Source organism: Octodon degus, unplaced genomic scaffold (genome assembly GCF_000260255.1).
Source record: "Octodon degus isolate 3935 unplaced genomic scaffold, OctDeg1.0 scaffold00150, whole genome shotgun sequence".
NCBI lineage: Eukaryota > Metazoa > Chordata > Mammalia > Rodentia > Octodontidae > Octodon > Octodon degus.
This window is the reverse complement of record NW_004524726.1, coordinates 4,213,274-4,226,192: the sequence shown is the minus strand read 5'-3', so window position 1 is coordinate 4,226,192 and position 12,919 is coordinate 4,213,274. Positions and strand designations below refer to the sequence as shown.

The 12,919-nt window shown below is 35.9% G+C and overlaps 1 protein-coding gene across 1 annotated transcript in view; it reads right to left on the bottom strand.

Annotated features, from left to right (window-relative positions):
* The window catches only part of Diaph3 (diaphanous related formin 3), a 523,261-nt gene that overhangs the window by 311,113 nt on the left and 199,229 nt on the right, over window positions 1-12,919 (bottom strand). Inside the window, exons 15-17 of the mRNA XM_023702376.1 lie at window positions 9,400-9,504; window positions 5,033-5,338; window positions 4,204-4,318 (exon numbers count right to left, since the gene is read on the bottom strand). Of these exons, the coding sequence (XP_023558144.1) occupies window positions 4,204-4,318; window positions 5,033-5,338; window positions 9,400-9,504 (526 nt within the window). The remainder of the gene's footprint in view (window positions 1-4,203; window positions 4,319-5,032; window positions 5,339-9,399; window positions 9,505-12,919) is intronic.

Sequence of the window (12,919 nt, the reverse complement as noted above, 5' to 3'; positions counted from 1 at the left end):
AATATATATATATATAAGATATGCGCCATTCATTTTGTTATAATCTATTAACATGCACTTCCATGAACCACACTGTTATTATATACCCTAATGCAGACTTATGAGGTAAACTAGGACTTTTCATAAATTATTGCAGAAATCAACTTTCAAATACCAAATGGCACCTTGAACACAGCCAAGTCACAGGGAAAATCCATGGTTTATCACATCCTATTCCAATACTTTTTCCACTGAACATATGATGTAAGAAATCAAATCTTGATTTGCTTCTAAGAGCATAATCCATGAACTATATCCATGTGCCATAATAATTCAACTGGGAGATTATTTTTGAACTGGTTTATTGGCCCTATCTGGAAAATATGACACACCTGTTATAAAATATGATTATCTCAAAAACCTAAGAATTTTGGAACCAGATTTCTATAATAAATCAGTCTAAGTGAATTAGGATATCCATATACTTCCAAAAAGCACTTTAATCCCTATCAACAGTTTGTGAATAATGAAAGTAATTGATATTCATTTTTAGTTGACAAATCCAACACCAGTAACCTGTTAGTATACTTTAATCCACATTCCAACCACCTGTAAAAACTAACCAACAGATGCTTCCAATCTGGTAAAAAATACATAGGTCATTAACACTATTTTGATGAAACCAAATGTTCAATATATGAGTGATGTGATTAAGTCTCAGAGAAATATATAAACAATGTCCTTCTATAACCCTGTTAAGTCATAACAGAAGCCAAAGATAGCAAAACATGGTATCTTTTCCAAAAGTAAAAAAATACAAAATAAAAAACTATTTGCTGTTTCACTCTTCATTCTTATGTTTCAACGACTAACTGTCCTGAGCTTCACTACAAGCACACAAGCAGCACGGGGATGAGAAGCATACCTGCCCTATCTGCTGCAGCATCCTCAGTGTCAGCGAAAGGCCAACTACGTAAGCCACATTTGCTGACCTGAGCAAGTAGCCAAGTAGAGAGGGAAAGTGGCAGGCAAGGTGAAAGAACTGAGAGAGGTAACCTGGGAAAAACACATTTCTGAGAGAATTTAAAACATGGAAAGCTGAGCTGTATCTCAAAAACCTGGAAAAGAAAGAGGCAAGAAAGCCAAAGTGAGACACTTGACAGATACATAAACCATAACCAGAAACGACAACACAAGAAAATTGGAGGAAATGCTGATTATACACAGGAAAAGACTTAAGAAAAGCTTCCTATACTTCTTAAGATATTATAAACAACACTTTTCTGTGAAGGAAAATGGTATAATCAGTCTCAAGGAGATGAGTTTAAAATAAAGGACCACAGAAGTTAAGAGATATGGTAAAGACTAATCAAGGTAATATAAAAAAAGACCCAGCTCCAAGGTCTTTAATATAGGTGCCCAAGATACATTATTAATTCCTCTTCTTTTTCTGACTCTGGGTATTAGACCTAGAAACCCCAGAAACTGGAATACAAAAGTCCTGGAAACTGAAAGTAGTATCTACTGCAAGGATTTTAAAAAAAGAGCAACTAATATTAACCAAAAACACCCCAACATTACAGGATATCTGAGAAAAATGAAAGATTCTCATTAAATGATTAGATTCAGTTCCCTTATACTATATGGTTTGTCAAATGTTTACAAAAAAAGTTATCACTGTAAGTAGCTGGGCTGGAACATCCATGCTTGGAATAAAAAAAAAAAAAAAAAAAGCCCAAACTCCTAGTCCAAAGAGTTGCTGCAATAAAAAAAAAAAAAAAAGAACCCACTGTGTTCTTCAAAAAGTTGAATTCTTTGTCCTTCCCTGCCTAAATGAGATGTAAACCACTGATTAAAACCATCCAGCCAACAAAGCCTCTGTCTAGTCCTGCATGTTAAAGAGCGGATAGCCAATTGGATTTTCACCTTGGACTGAATAATATATAAGTAGCTACATTTAATTCTCAATCTTCAGAAGTTACAAAATGTATCAAAACCTTTGGGACCATGGAAGATGAACAAATGTTAACATTTCAACCCAATGCATCAGCTGCCAGGCTTTGAAGAAAAGACAACGGGCAGTGACAGGCTCACTCCAACAGTCCATCCTCTCATACAGATGCCTTCTCTTTCCTTCCCAGTGATCACTAGTATTAAACATCTATAGCATTAAATCCTGTTTGTCTAAAAGCAGCAGGGACTGGCCTTTTCCATTTCGATACTTAACTACCAGTAATGCCAAAAAGAACCCTTATGACCCTTCACAGAATTATTTCTAGGAAGTATTCCAAAAGCTGAACAAAAAAAATTGTCACAGCAATAACCTTTCTTGGTTGGTATTATAAAATGTTGCCAATGCTCTCTATCCTGCCTTCCCCATCTTTTCTGTTCACCCTAAAAATATCATCCACAGATCCATAAACCTGTATTTAAGCAGAGACAAAAGATGTTGTGATCATTTAACAGCTTCTGAGGCATGCGAGAGAGATACTGGACCAAGGAGTCAGCGTATCTTACCAAGAAATCAGTGGCATAAGAGGAATAGAAGACAAATATTTAGCAAATCTTTAATTTTCACCTTAATCTATTTAACTACTATTAGACTGAGCAAATACATCATTTTTTAACCTTGACTCTCAAGGCTAAAGTTAGATGACTTAAGAATTTTTTAAAGGTCCAATTATTTCATTTAGGGCTAGCGTTACAGCTAAATTAAAGACATGCTAACAAGTTTCCCTTTTGAGCCTCATTAATTAAGAAAGTAATCAGAGTAAAGAGGGGAAGAAAGAAAGAGTAGCTGGCTGGCAGCATTACTTAAATAGCTTCTAGGTACCACCATTTATACCTACTAGCAAAGCGAAGGGAAAACTAATCAATTCCAGATTAGGAAATCTGAAATTCTAAAGTGTTTTACATGTAAATACATATTTTAACTGCCACACAGCTCCTTGATTGCCTGAAGAGTGCACTAATCCTATTCAAAGAAAATTCTGATTTTCCATAATCAAAAGGTAAATTAAGATCTGCTTACTTCACAAGTTTTCCTGTGGTGAGACTGCTGAGAATTCTCCGTTTTCAAAGACCACAAAATTCCATTTTTAATATGAGCCAAGACAAACGCTGCACACTTGGTGTCCAGTAAAGATTTCTGATTTACTACGAATTCTGGAAATTTATTTTACAAAGGCCTTTTAGAAAGTATTGCTAAATTACAAATTTTTTAGAGAGTTTGTAATTTACAATTACCTCTTTCAAAAGAATGCAAATGAGTATTTTAAGGTTTCTGCCAATGTTCTTTGGCTGCTGTAGATATCAAATTTAATCAGGTATGTGAGGCATCCCTAGTATGACACCTACTGAATGGCAGGCCCTATAGGGAAGCCCAGTTCGTTCCTCCCTCCAGACTCACACATGCACTTATTCAGTATAATTTCTTTCACCACACCTCTCTCCGTCCTCAGTAAGCCCAGGGACATGGAAGTATAAAGCTATAAGGAAAAAGGTTTTCGATCTTCAAAATTAAAAGCCAATGACTGCTTTAAATTCCTTGTGCTACAGACTTAAAACGTTAAGTTTTACATAACACTTAAAAACAAACAATATGTATGGATACCAGTCTTTAAATATAAAGGGCAGGTCCATGACACTGGATTAAATAAAATCAATTTTCAGATTAGAGTACAATCTAATTTTTAAAATCATACCATACAAGCTAAAGTTATCACAAAACAATTTGGAAAATGACGTCTTTGCTCTTAACAAAAAGATCGTATAATAAACTCAATTTTCTTTCAAGCCAACTTTCAGGACAGTGTAAATGTGACATTTCTGTACCATGCGACTCACAAAGACTGTAATGATAAAGGGTCACAAAATGCAAACCTCTCATTAGAGGAAGGTGCAATTTTTTTCAAACTTAAGCAATTTTCATACCAAATTATTCCCTCAAAATATCCTTCTTTACAAAAACTCTAATCCCCAATGGAATATTGTTTTTAAAAATTAAAGAATCAGACTATATAATCTGCATTTTTAAGTTGCTCACTTGATATACTGTCTAACAAATTTCACTTTTTATACATTTTATTTCATTACTTACCATTATTAATGGAAATTTTTTTTTAAGTATAGGATGTTTAAAATAGTGTTAAAAAAGTTTTGGTCTATAAAAGGCACAAAGTTTAAATTCCAATTATAAGGTAATAACAAAAGCATTAAACTTACCTTTTTGTTGGCAGCAAAATGTATTCTCAAGTTTACAAAGCAAGTCCGTATTTTCATACTGATTTTCATTTACTTTGATCCAGAAACAGTTTTCAGTCATTTCATGAGGTCGGATCTGCAATCAGAGAGAAGACTGGCTCATAAGCAGCTGGGTGTGTCACCTGTCCCGGCCCAATCACTGTGCACAGACCCGGCGTCCCATAGCTGCCAACAGATGTTTATGAAGTAATCTCTGTAGATTTTTCCTCAAAGTCTGTTCAATGAAACACAAATTCTGAGGAATGTTAAGATCTTAAGTGGAAATGTTTCCATGATCATGCAGCTGGCAATCTGAAGTTGAATGATAAAGTTTATTTATTCTCAATTTTACTTCTCAGAGTGACTATTGACACTCATCTTCACTCTGCCTCTGGAATGCCAGGACACATTACACAGTATATTCCCTGCTTATGTGCCTATGAACCCATCTGTCTACAGGAGCAGAATTCATGTGACTTGGGTAGGTTCAGCTTCTGACAACTACTACTATGTTACCCAATAGCTACCAGCAGACAACAGTTCCGAAAAACCCTAACATTTTTGTACTTTTCAAAAACACTTCAAAAATATAAGATTCCATTCCAATAATGATGAATTATCAATTTAATTACAAAGCAAATCCCACTACAAGATCACCAAATTTATAAGACAGAATGTTTTAGCCAACTACAAAGGGTTTTATAGCAACACTTCCCTTTTTAGAAAAAATTCATTCTCATTTTAAGATTTGCATTGGAAATTATAATAACAGGCAACAAAAATTAAATTTTCCCCTATTTATGTGTTTTACCTTTAACCAATTCAATCTTCTCATGCTGATTTCAGGTTTAAATTCTTTCTTTGGCTTCAAACCAAATGGCAAGGTGGGTGGAGGAGGAGAGTTTCTTCCACCAAGAAAGCTCAAGGGAGGTGGTGGAGGCACTGGGCCACCACACATCATGGGCATTCCTGGGACTGGAGGAGGTGGAGGAGGGGGAGGAGGAGGTGGTACCCCAACACTGGAGAGCAGGGAAGGGGCACAAGGAAGTGCCAGCTGGCCAGCTTCTTCTTTTGACTGGAGCAAAGGAATTTTTGTATCACTTGGCAAGGCACCAAACTAAAGAAAAAATTAAGAAATATAACTAAGACCATTTTTATAGATGTAAAAGTACACTTTACAGAACAGTAAGATACTCTTTTAACCAAAAATAACTATCAGTAATTTCACATGATTTAACCAAAACACAAAATTGAAAGAAAAAAAAGTGCTTCTAATATAAGTAATCTGAGTCTTTGTTCTCAAATAAATGTGACTGTCAGATATAAGTCACTATTTCATGTAGTTCAGGCTATGTAGGGGGACATGCTCAGGAGAGAAATGGGGATATAGATCTAGAGGAAAAGCAGCTGTCTGGGAGAAAATTAAAATAATGGAAAGCAAAAAAAAATTCACCAAGGGTTTACAGAGAATATGCTGCAGGAGATAGTATCTGTGCACAAAAATCTATAGAACACTTGGACACGGAAGTGATTAGTAAGAAAGTAAGATCCAGGGGAATGAAAAGATTTAAATGGCATTTCTATGATATGTCATGCCTTTTCTCAAATCTCCTTGATGGTATAATGCATTTGGAAAAAAAAAATCTAACTTTTAAATTTATTTATTTCTGTTATTTTATTATTTTATTCATTAATTTATTGGAACTTTCTAAAATCAGTGCATATTTGAAATGCATGATTACATCCCTCATGGGGAGTTGGTACATGTACATGAGGCATTTTAGTTTTCTCCTCCTCGCCTCTACTTCTGCTTCACTCCATGTCTTTGTCCTCATCCCTTTCGCAAAAGATCTATTTCTCTACTATCTATTATCCAGCTTTTATTTTGCTTTTTATTGAGATTTTGAGTTTCTAGTACAAGAGAAACCATTTGATATTTCAACTTGTATTTCTGTTTTCTTTCATGTAACACTGTAGTCTCAAGGTGCATCCAAGCCAGCTGTAATGGTACACACCTGTAATCATAGCACCTCTGACACTAAGGTAGGAGGATGACCTCAAGTTCAAGGCCAGAATGCTCTACATAATGAGCTTAAAGCCTCCATGAACTACATAGCAAGAGCTGTCTCAAAAAAAAGTACACCCATTTTCATACAAATGACTGGCAGAGTACTACTTTATGGTGTATAAATACATTTTCTTTATCCATATATCTATTGACAGACATGTTGATTACTTCCAAGAAAAAAAGTCTTTGTTAAGGTCTTTAGAGTTTGTCATGGTCTGTTCCCTATAAACTACTCTTTCAATTAATTTTGTCCTAATTCCATGTGTTGCAATTCCAGTGTGCTGACCTCACACTGATATCAGAGACCACACACCTGGTGTTCCCTTTGCCTCAAACATTCCCTTCACCTGGCCATCTTGCTAGTCTTTCTGGGCTGCATCCCTTCTGTTATGGTGTTTAGCTGTTCCCCAAAAGCCACATGTAGTCATAGCGTAACTTCTAGGGTTTGAAACTGATTCTTGATCCCGTGCTGGGATTATGGGTGTGAGTGCCCTGGGGCAAATATTCTGCATTACAATGTAAAGAGAGGGAGAGGCTAACCAACTGCCTGAACTGCTGCCACTCCCTTTGCCACAGCCATGAATGGCTGTTCTCTGCCTTGGAGCCAGCTGAGTATGGACAAAAACATCCACTACCTGTGAGCTAAATAAACTTTTCCTTCCTTCATTTTGGGTGTCAGTTATCTGTCCCCACAATGCGAGAAGAGTAACCGCGATACCTTCCATACCAGTTTGATCTGCCTGTACATTTTACACCCAGAGCACCCTAAACTTTTCATTATCTCTTCTCAATAATATTAAACCATTTCCCAAGGACTCATTAACAATTACCACTTCAATACACTGTCAGCTTGATGAGGGAAGTGAATATGCTGGGGTTGGGGTATTCACTACTTTTTCCCAGCACCTAAGGCAGTTATGGCAGATAACAGCCACTGAAAAACTGTTTTAGATAAATAAAAGAAAAAAGCAAGCACAGAGTCTAAGCCACAACAGAACAGGCTGTCCCACTTCTTCAGAGGACTCTTTCACAAAGGCAAATGCCTCTGAGAAGCAAAGTAAAATGAAGAGTCGAAAAGAACAAGTTGTACTCGCTGATCACCTTTGTCCTTCTACCTCCATAGTATGTTAAGAATTTAGTTGATGAATTCGGATCTTGCAGAAAACTTTCTACGTTAACAACTTCTTGAAATCATGAACTTCAATTTTAAGTGATATAAATACACACACACACATACACACACACGTGAGAACTATTCAGCAAATGGAAAACATTTTACAAAAGGTTTATAACATAATTATAAAAACTAGATTGCCATATGTAATCATATGAAGTCTAAAATCAAGGACATGCTATCAGCACAAAGAAAAACATTTATGAAAGAAATGGAGACTGGGCACCGAAAGGTGTGCCTTATTAAAAACATTAAATGTAAAAAAGGAACATGCTCAGTGTTACCTAGGATTGCTGAGATCAACAGTGGGACTGCCCTCTGAATGTCAAAGATTTACATAACCTGTACTCACACTTGTGTACATTTTGTAGTTAACAAGTACTATCTTAAAAATATGGCAGAAATTTTGATCCAGAGTCATCATTTGATAACGTATGAATAATCTGAATATGTTTCAAGAGCAGGTACACTGTACATTGTAACTATCTTGCTCATAAGTGACTAAAGGAAAGAAATCACAGACAGCAGAACATATTTTATTCATCATCTTCTACTAAACTAGCTTTGATTAAAGAGTGTAAGATAAATGTAGGCATTTCATAAAATACAAAGAAAAATCTAAAGGAACACTTTGCCAATAATTCTTCAAAGCTGGATATGATGACCAATACTAAATTTCTAATTTCTGTTTTTTCTCTGTTAGTCATAATCACAAGTCCTTATTATGCCCAATTTTAAAAACTTTTAAGAGTTCTTAATTTCAGTTTTCATACATAAATTTATTCCCATTTTATATAAAAACACTGGGGCAATAACTTATCCAAAGATGATGACTATATGCTTTATAATCTAGATTTCTCTAGAGTAGATAAGCAGGTAATCCTTCTAAAAGAGAAATGACTTCTTATATTTATATTAACCCAGGCAGGAAAACAGTTGTCAAAAACATTTTATCTGCAGTGACTAAGAAACACAGAACAATATCAAATGTTTCTCTGAATATGAAAGATAAGGATCCACATAGGAAAGGTGAAAAAAATATCACCATAAAACCTGGGACTTTCTTCTCACAGCCACTAAAGAGATGTTTTTCTTGTAGATTTTAATTTTGTAATTAAATTCAACACTAAGACACAGCTATCAAAGTATCTTTCAAATCACTTTTATAATAAAACTAACCATAAAAGAAAACAAAATTGCCAATAATACAGGAAACAGTATACCTGAGACTACTTCATTGTAACCACAAATTAGGTGGAAGAGAAAACTATCGCAAAGCCATACCTATTGCTTGCTGCATATAACTCTACATGAAGAAATTTAGCAATGAATCCTACCTCCTTACTTTCGCTCCCATAAAAATGCAGATGATGTATTTCTAGCTATCTAATATATGTGGCGGGTGGATGTGAGCTATCTGCTTCATAATCCAGATTTGCTCTCTTTTTTGTCATGTTTTAAATCTGTTTACTTTTGGAAATTGAAAAATTATCAGAAAATGTTCTCATTCAGTTAGAGGTTATCTTTCACTGCAAGGTAACCACAGGCTGAAGGTTTTGAAAAATAAATAGCTGGAGCAATAATTTCCTGTACTAGGATAAAGATCAGTGATGAATGACAAATCTAAGAGTAAAAGACTTTCTTAACCTTTATGCTTAATTACTTTGGAACATGAGACATCAGAAACACAACCCAAATGAAAAAGAAAGAGGATAAAATGTAAAGCTTATATATTCCTAAACTTGTAAGTAGGAAAAGAAGTGACAAAGTAATTTTTAAAAACATAAATATACCACAGTAAAAACACATACAAATAACACTAAGAAATGATACAAGGCAGATTAAAGTTTAAACATGTTGATGCTATGAAGATCTAATATGACTTTACTTCCCTGTTGTGGTTTCAATACCAAATTACCCCAACTGTTAATTTTACCTGAGCTTTAAAAGCTTGCAACTCTGCTTGAAGCTCACTAATCTTTGCTTCCTTTTTCTGCAATTGAGCCTGAGTTTCTTGGTGGTCAGTAAACTCTTTTTCAAACTGAAAAGGAAAAAGAAAAGAGAGGGAAAATGAATAGTACTATTCTTCATATAAAAATAACTCAATGATTTGCATATGGTATAGACACTTCTGAATTAACTCACAACAGACACAGTAGGTTTCTGATAAGTGATATATAGCCTTTGTATAGGTCTCTCCAGGTTCCACCAAAACCATTCCCTCCTAAGGAAACAGGAAAGGCCTGATACAGAGGCTGTGACTGCCTTCCACAGAGCAAACTGGCCCATAGCTATCTACAACCTTAAGATTTTACTTAAAAGTCTCCCTTAAAAGTCCTTAAAAGTCCCATGCAATTCTGTGTAAAACAATACAAAGCAGACTATTCTATTGAGTTCCTTGCCACCTACCCTGAAAGCTTCACAGCTGAAATATATCTGAAGTTTATCAAAATGATTAACAACTTTAACTTTATAAATGCATCAAATACGGATTTTTTTTCTTATCATAACATATCTACTACCCTTGAGAGATTAATGGTAAAATCATTGTTTATAATCATTAGTACAAAACTTTCTGGGAGAAAGATAAACAACAAAATTAGTGAATCCAGTGAGTTTTCTAATTTATTTAGCTTCTCATCGCAAGTCCTCATCTAACATTTAAATCATTCCTCGATGCCACCATAAGAACTGAAAACCTCTCCTAGGAGAATTGAATTTAAGGAGGGGTATTATCTCATAATTCAGAATAACTATTCAGCTTTTTTTTTAAAGAAAAGAATCAAATCATTATTAAAAAAAATGTAACACTTCAAAACCATACCCTTCTAGACATTACACTCAAAACTTAACTAGAAAAACAACAATATAGAACTAAATAGTTCACTAGGTGCTTTTATTCTTATTTAGTTTAAAAAGGGAACTCATATTACTTTTAACAGAGACAGTTACTACTCTACATCTATAAATTCCATGGATATCTCATAGCTTCATATTGAGTGGTCTCTCCATAGGTGTGCTATTCAATACCATAACCACTGGACACAAGTAGTCATTTAAGTATAAATTTAAATGAACACAAAGTAAACAAAGTTAAAAATTAAAGTACTCAATCATGCTGGTAATTGTAAAGGACACAAGAGACACAAATGCTTCAGGTGGCTACCGCAAAGAACAACAGACTGTGAGACATTTGCATTTTCCCTAGCAAACAGGCCCACTTATAAATGTGGCTCCATGTTCAGACTCTCCTTCTCCACATCCCCAGACAACACAGCATTCTGGTTTTCACGCTACTGGCTGACTGCTCCTGTTAATTTTTTTTATTCTGGAGGTCATACTCCTTAAAATCCACCCCTTTAATATTGGCATGTTACAGGACTATTTCCTCGCCCTTTTGTTTGTCTTACTCTACACTGCTCACAAGATCAGATCTTCCTTTAATCACAATCATAGACTAGTAAATTCCAAATCCCTATCAGCAGCCAGGTATGGATATCTGGATCCACAAATCCAGATATCAATACAGAAATATATCTATATATCCATAAATATATCAATCCATAAATATATTTCCAATTTAGTAATTAAAACTTTTCAAGAAAAGGAAAAGGAATACTATCTTCATCTCTAGAAACCTTATTTTTAAATACTATTACTCTTTGTAAAAGACAGTTCAAATAATATGATTCCCTTACTCAACCTGTGGGGGCACCATTATAATCACTAAGACCTAAGAACCCACTGGAAGCTAGCCCAAACCTACACATTCCTTCATACAGTATGCAACAGCCCACCTTGGGTATGTCTCCACTCAGTGGTAGATAACGGACATAAGACAGCTGAAAAGAACACAGAACTTTAGGAAGTCCAATGCCTCATGGTGAAGTAAAAGCATGTGGTCTTTCTTAAATCCATGAAAACCGTTTTCCCTAAATCCATGAAAAGTATTGCAATAAAGTCTGAGACAGACTGAAAGCCTATAAATGACTGCTGCAGCAGCGAGGCTGACCATCAAGTATGAAAAAGCAGAGGAGCTCGTGAGAAGAGCAGCTAGCATTTCAAGCAGAGGAAACAGCACAGGCTAAGGTAACTGAGAAGCAATCACAGCAAAGGGGTCACAAAAGGAGGTATGAAAACAAACTGCAGCGATGAAACTAGAGATGAACACAGGGATGAAACTGTTAGAAAATTTGCAATAAACCAGTTATTCATTTTCCTAAAGATCATAGAGAGTTATGAGAGTTTGTATTCTAAGAAGTAATGTGATCAAATTTGCACTTTGAAAAAAGCCATCCAGCAGCAGTATAGGAGATAAACTGAAAGACAAACACTAAAAGCATGGAAATTAGCTGAGAGGAGACTACAGTTAGTCAAGCAAGAACTGACTGTTTGCCTGAACCAAAGTGGAAGACAGAGAAAGAAACAAAGAAAATGAGACCAGACACTCCAAAGAAGTTTGTATCTGACTTAAAAAAGGAATAAGTGAGGAGAGTGTACCTAAGATGACTAGGTGACTTTTTCATGCTGGATACAAAGTATTCTAGTATGAGGTTAAAAGGGAGGGTGTAAAATGCAAGAAAGAAAGGCACTTTTAGGGAGAAGACAGATGACTTTATAGATACTGTGTTAGCTTTGCATCTCTGTAACAGAACAGCTGGCACAGGCTACTCATAAAGAAGAAATTTATTTACCCCATAGTTTGGAGGTAAAAAAGGCAAATGGTGTGGCCTAGGCTCTGTGGCAGAGTTGCCCCTTGGCTACCCCACTCATGGTACAGACTGCAGTAGCAGCACTGTGTGCAGAAACCAGCACTGAGCACTGTGAACCAGGAGCAGGGAGCAGGGAGGTGCCAAGCTCACCCCACCCTTTGGCGCCAGCCCTTTCCTTCTGCAAAGGCAGCATGGAGAATATTTTGCCATCTTGGCCCCTCAACTCCAAGCACTTCCCAACAGCTCTACTTTGGGGACACAGCTTGTGCACACAGTGCGCCACAAAGGCACACTAAGCCACATCTGAACCACGACACATATGTTAAGCTTAATATCTACCAGAAATTCAATATGAATTTGCATTCAACGCTTCCACAGAAATCTCAACATTTTACCTCAGACTACTAGACATCACATCTTTGGCCAAATACCCTCTGGCTTCCCTGACTAGATAAGAAATCCTGCCTCTAGGCTAATGCACCACATAGGGTTCTTCCACCACTGCAATTATCATGCTGTAATATGAAAATATTAAAATGTATCACAGGCCCCAGTAACAATCCTCAATCTGAAAGCTCATAAGTGAGACCTTTCCTATTTTACTCATCATCATTCTAGGGCCTTACATTTATAATTAATGTTTTTTTTGTTTGTTTGTTTGTTTGTTTTTTGGTTCCTCGAATGCCTTCAGGGCACTTTTGGCCAGCGGGAGAGTTGTGAGGTTCGAACTCCAGCAACCTGAGG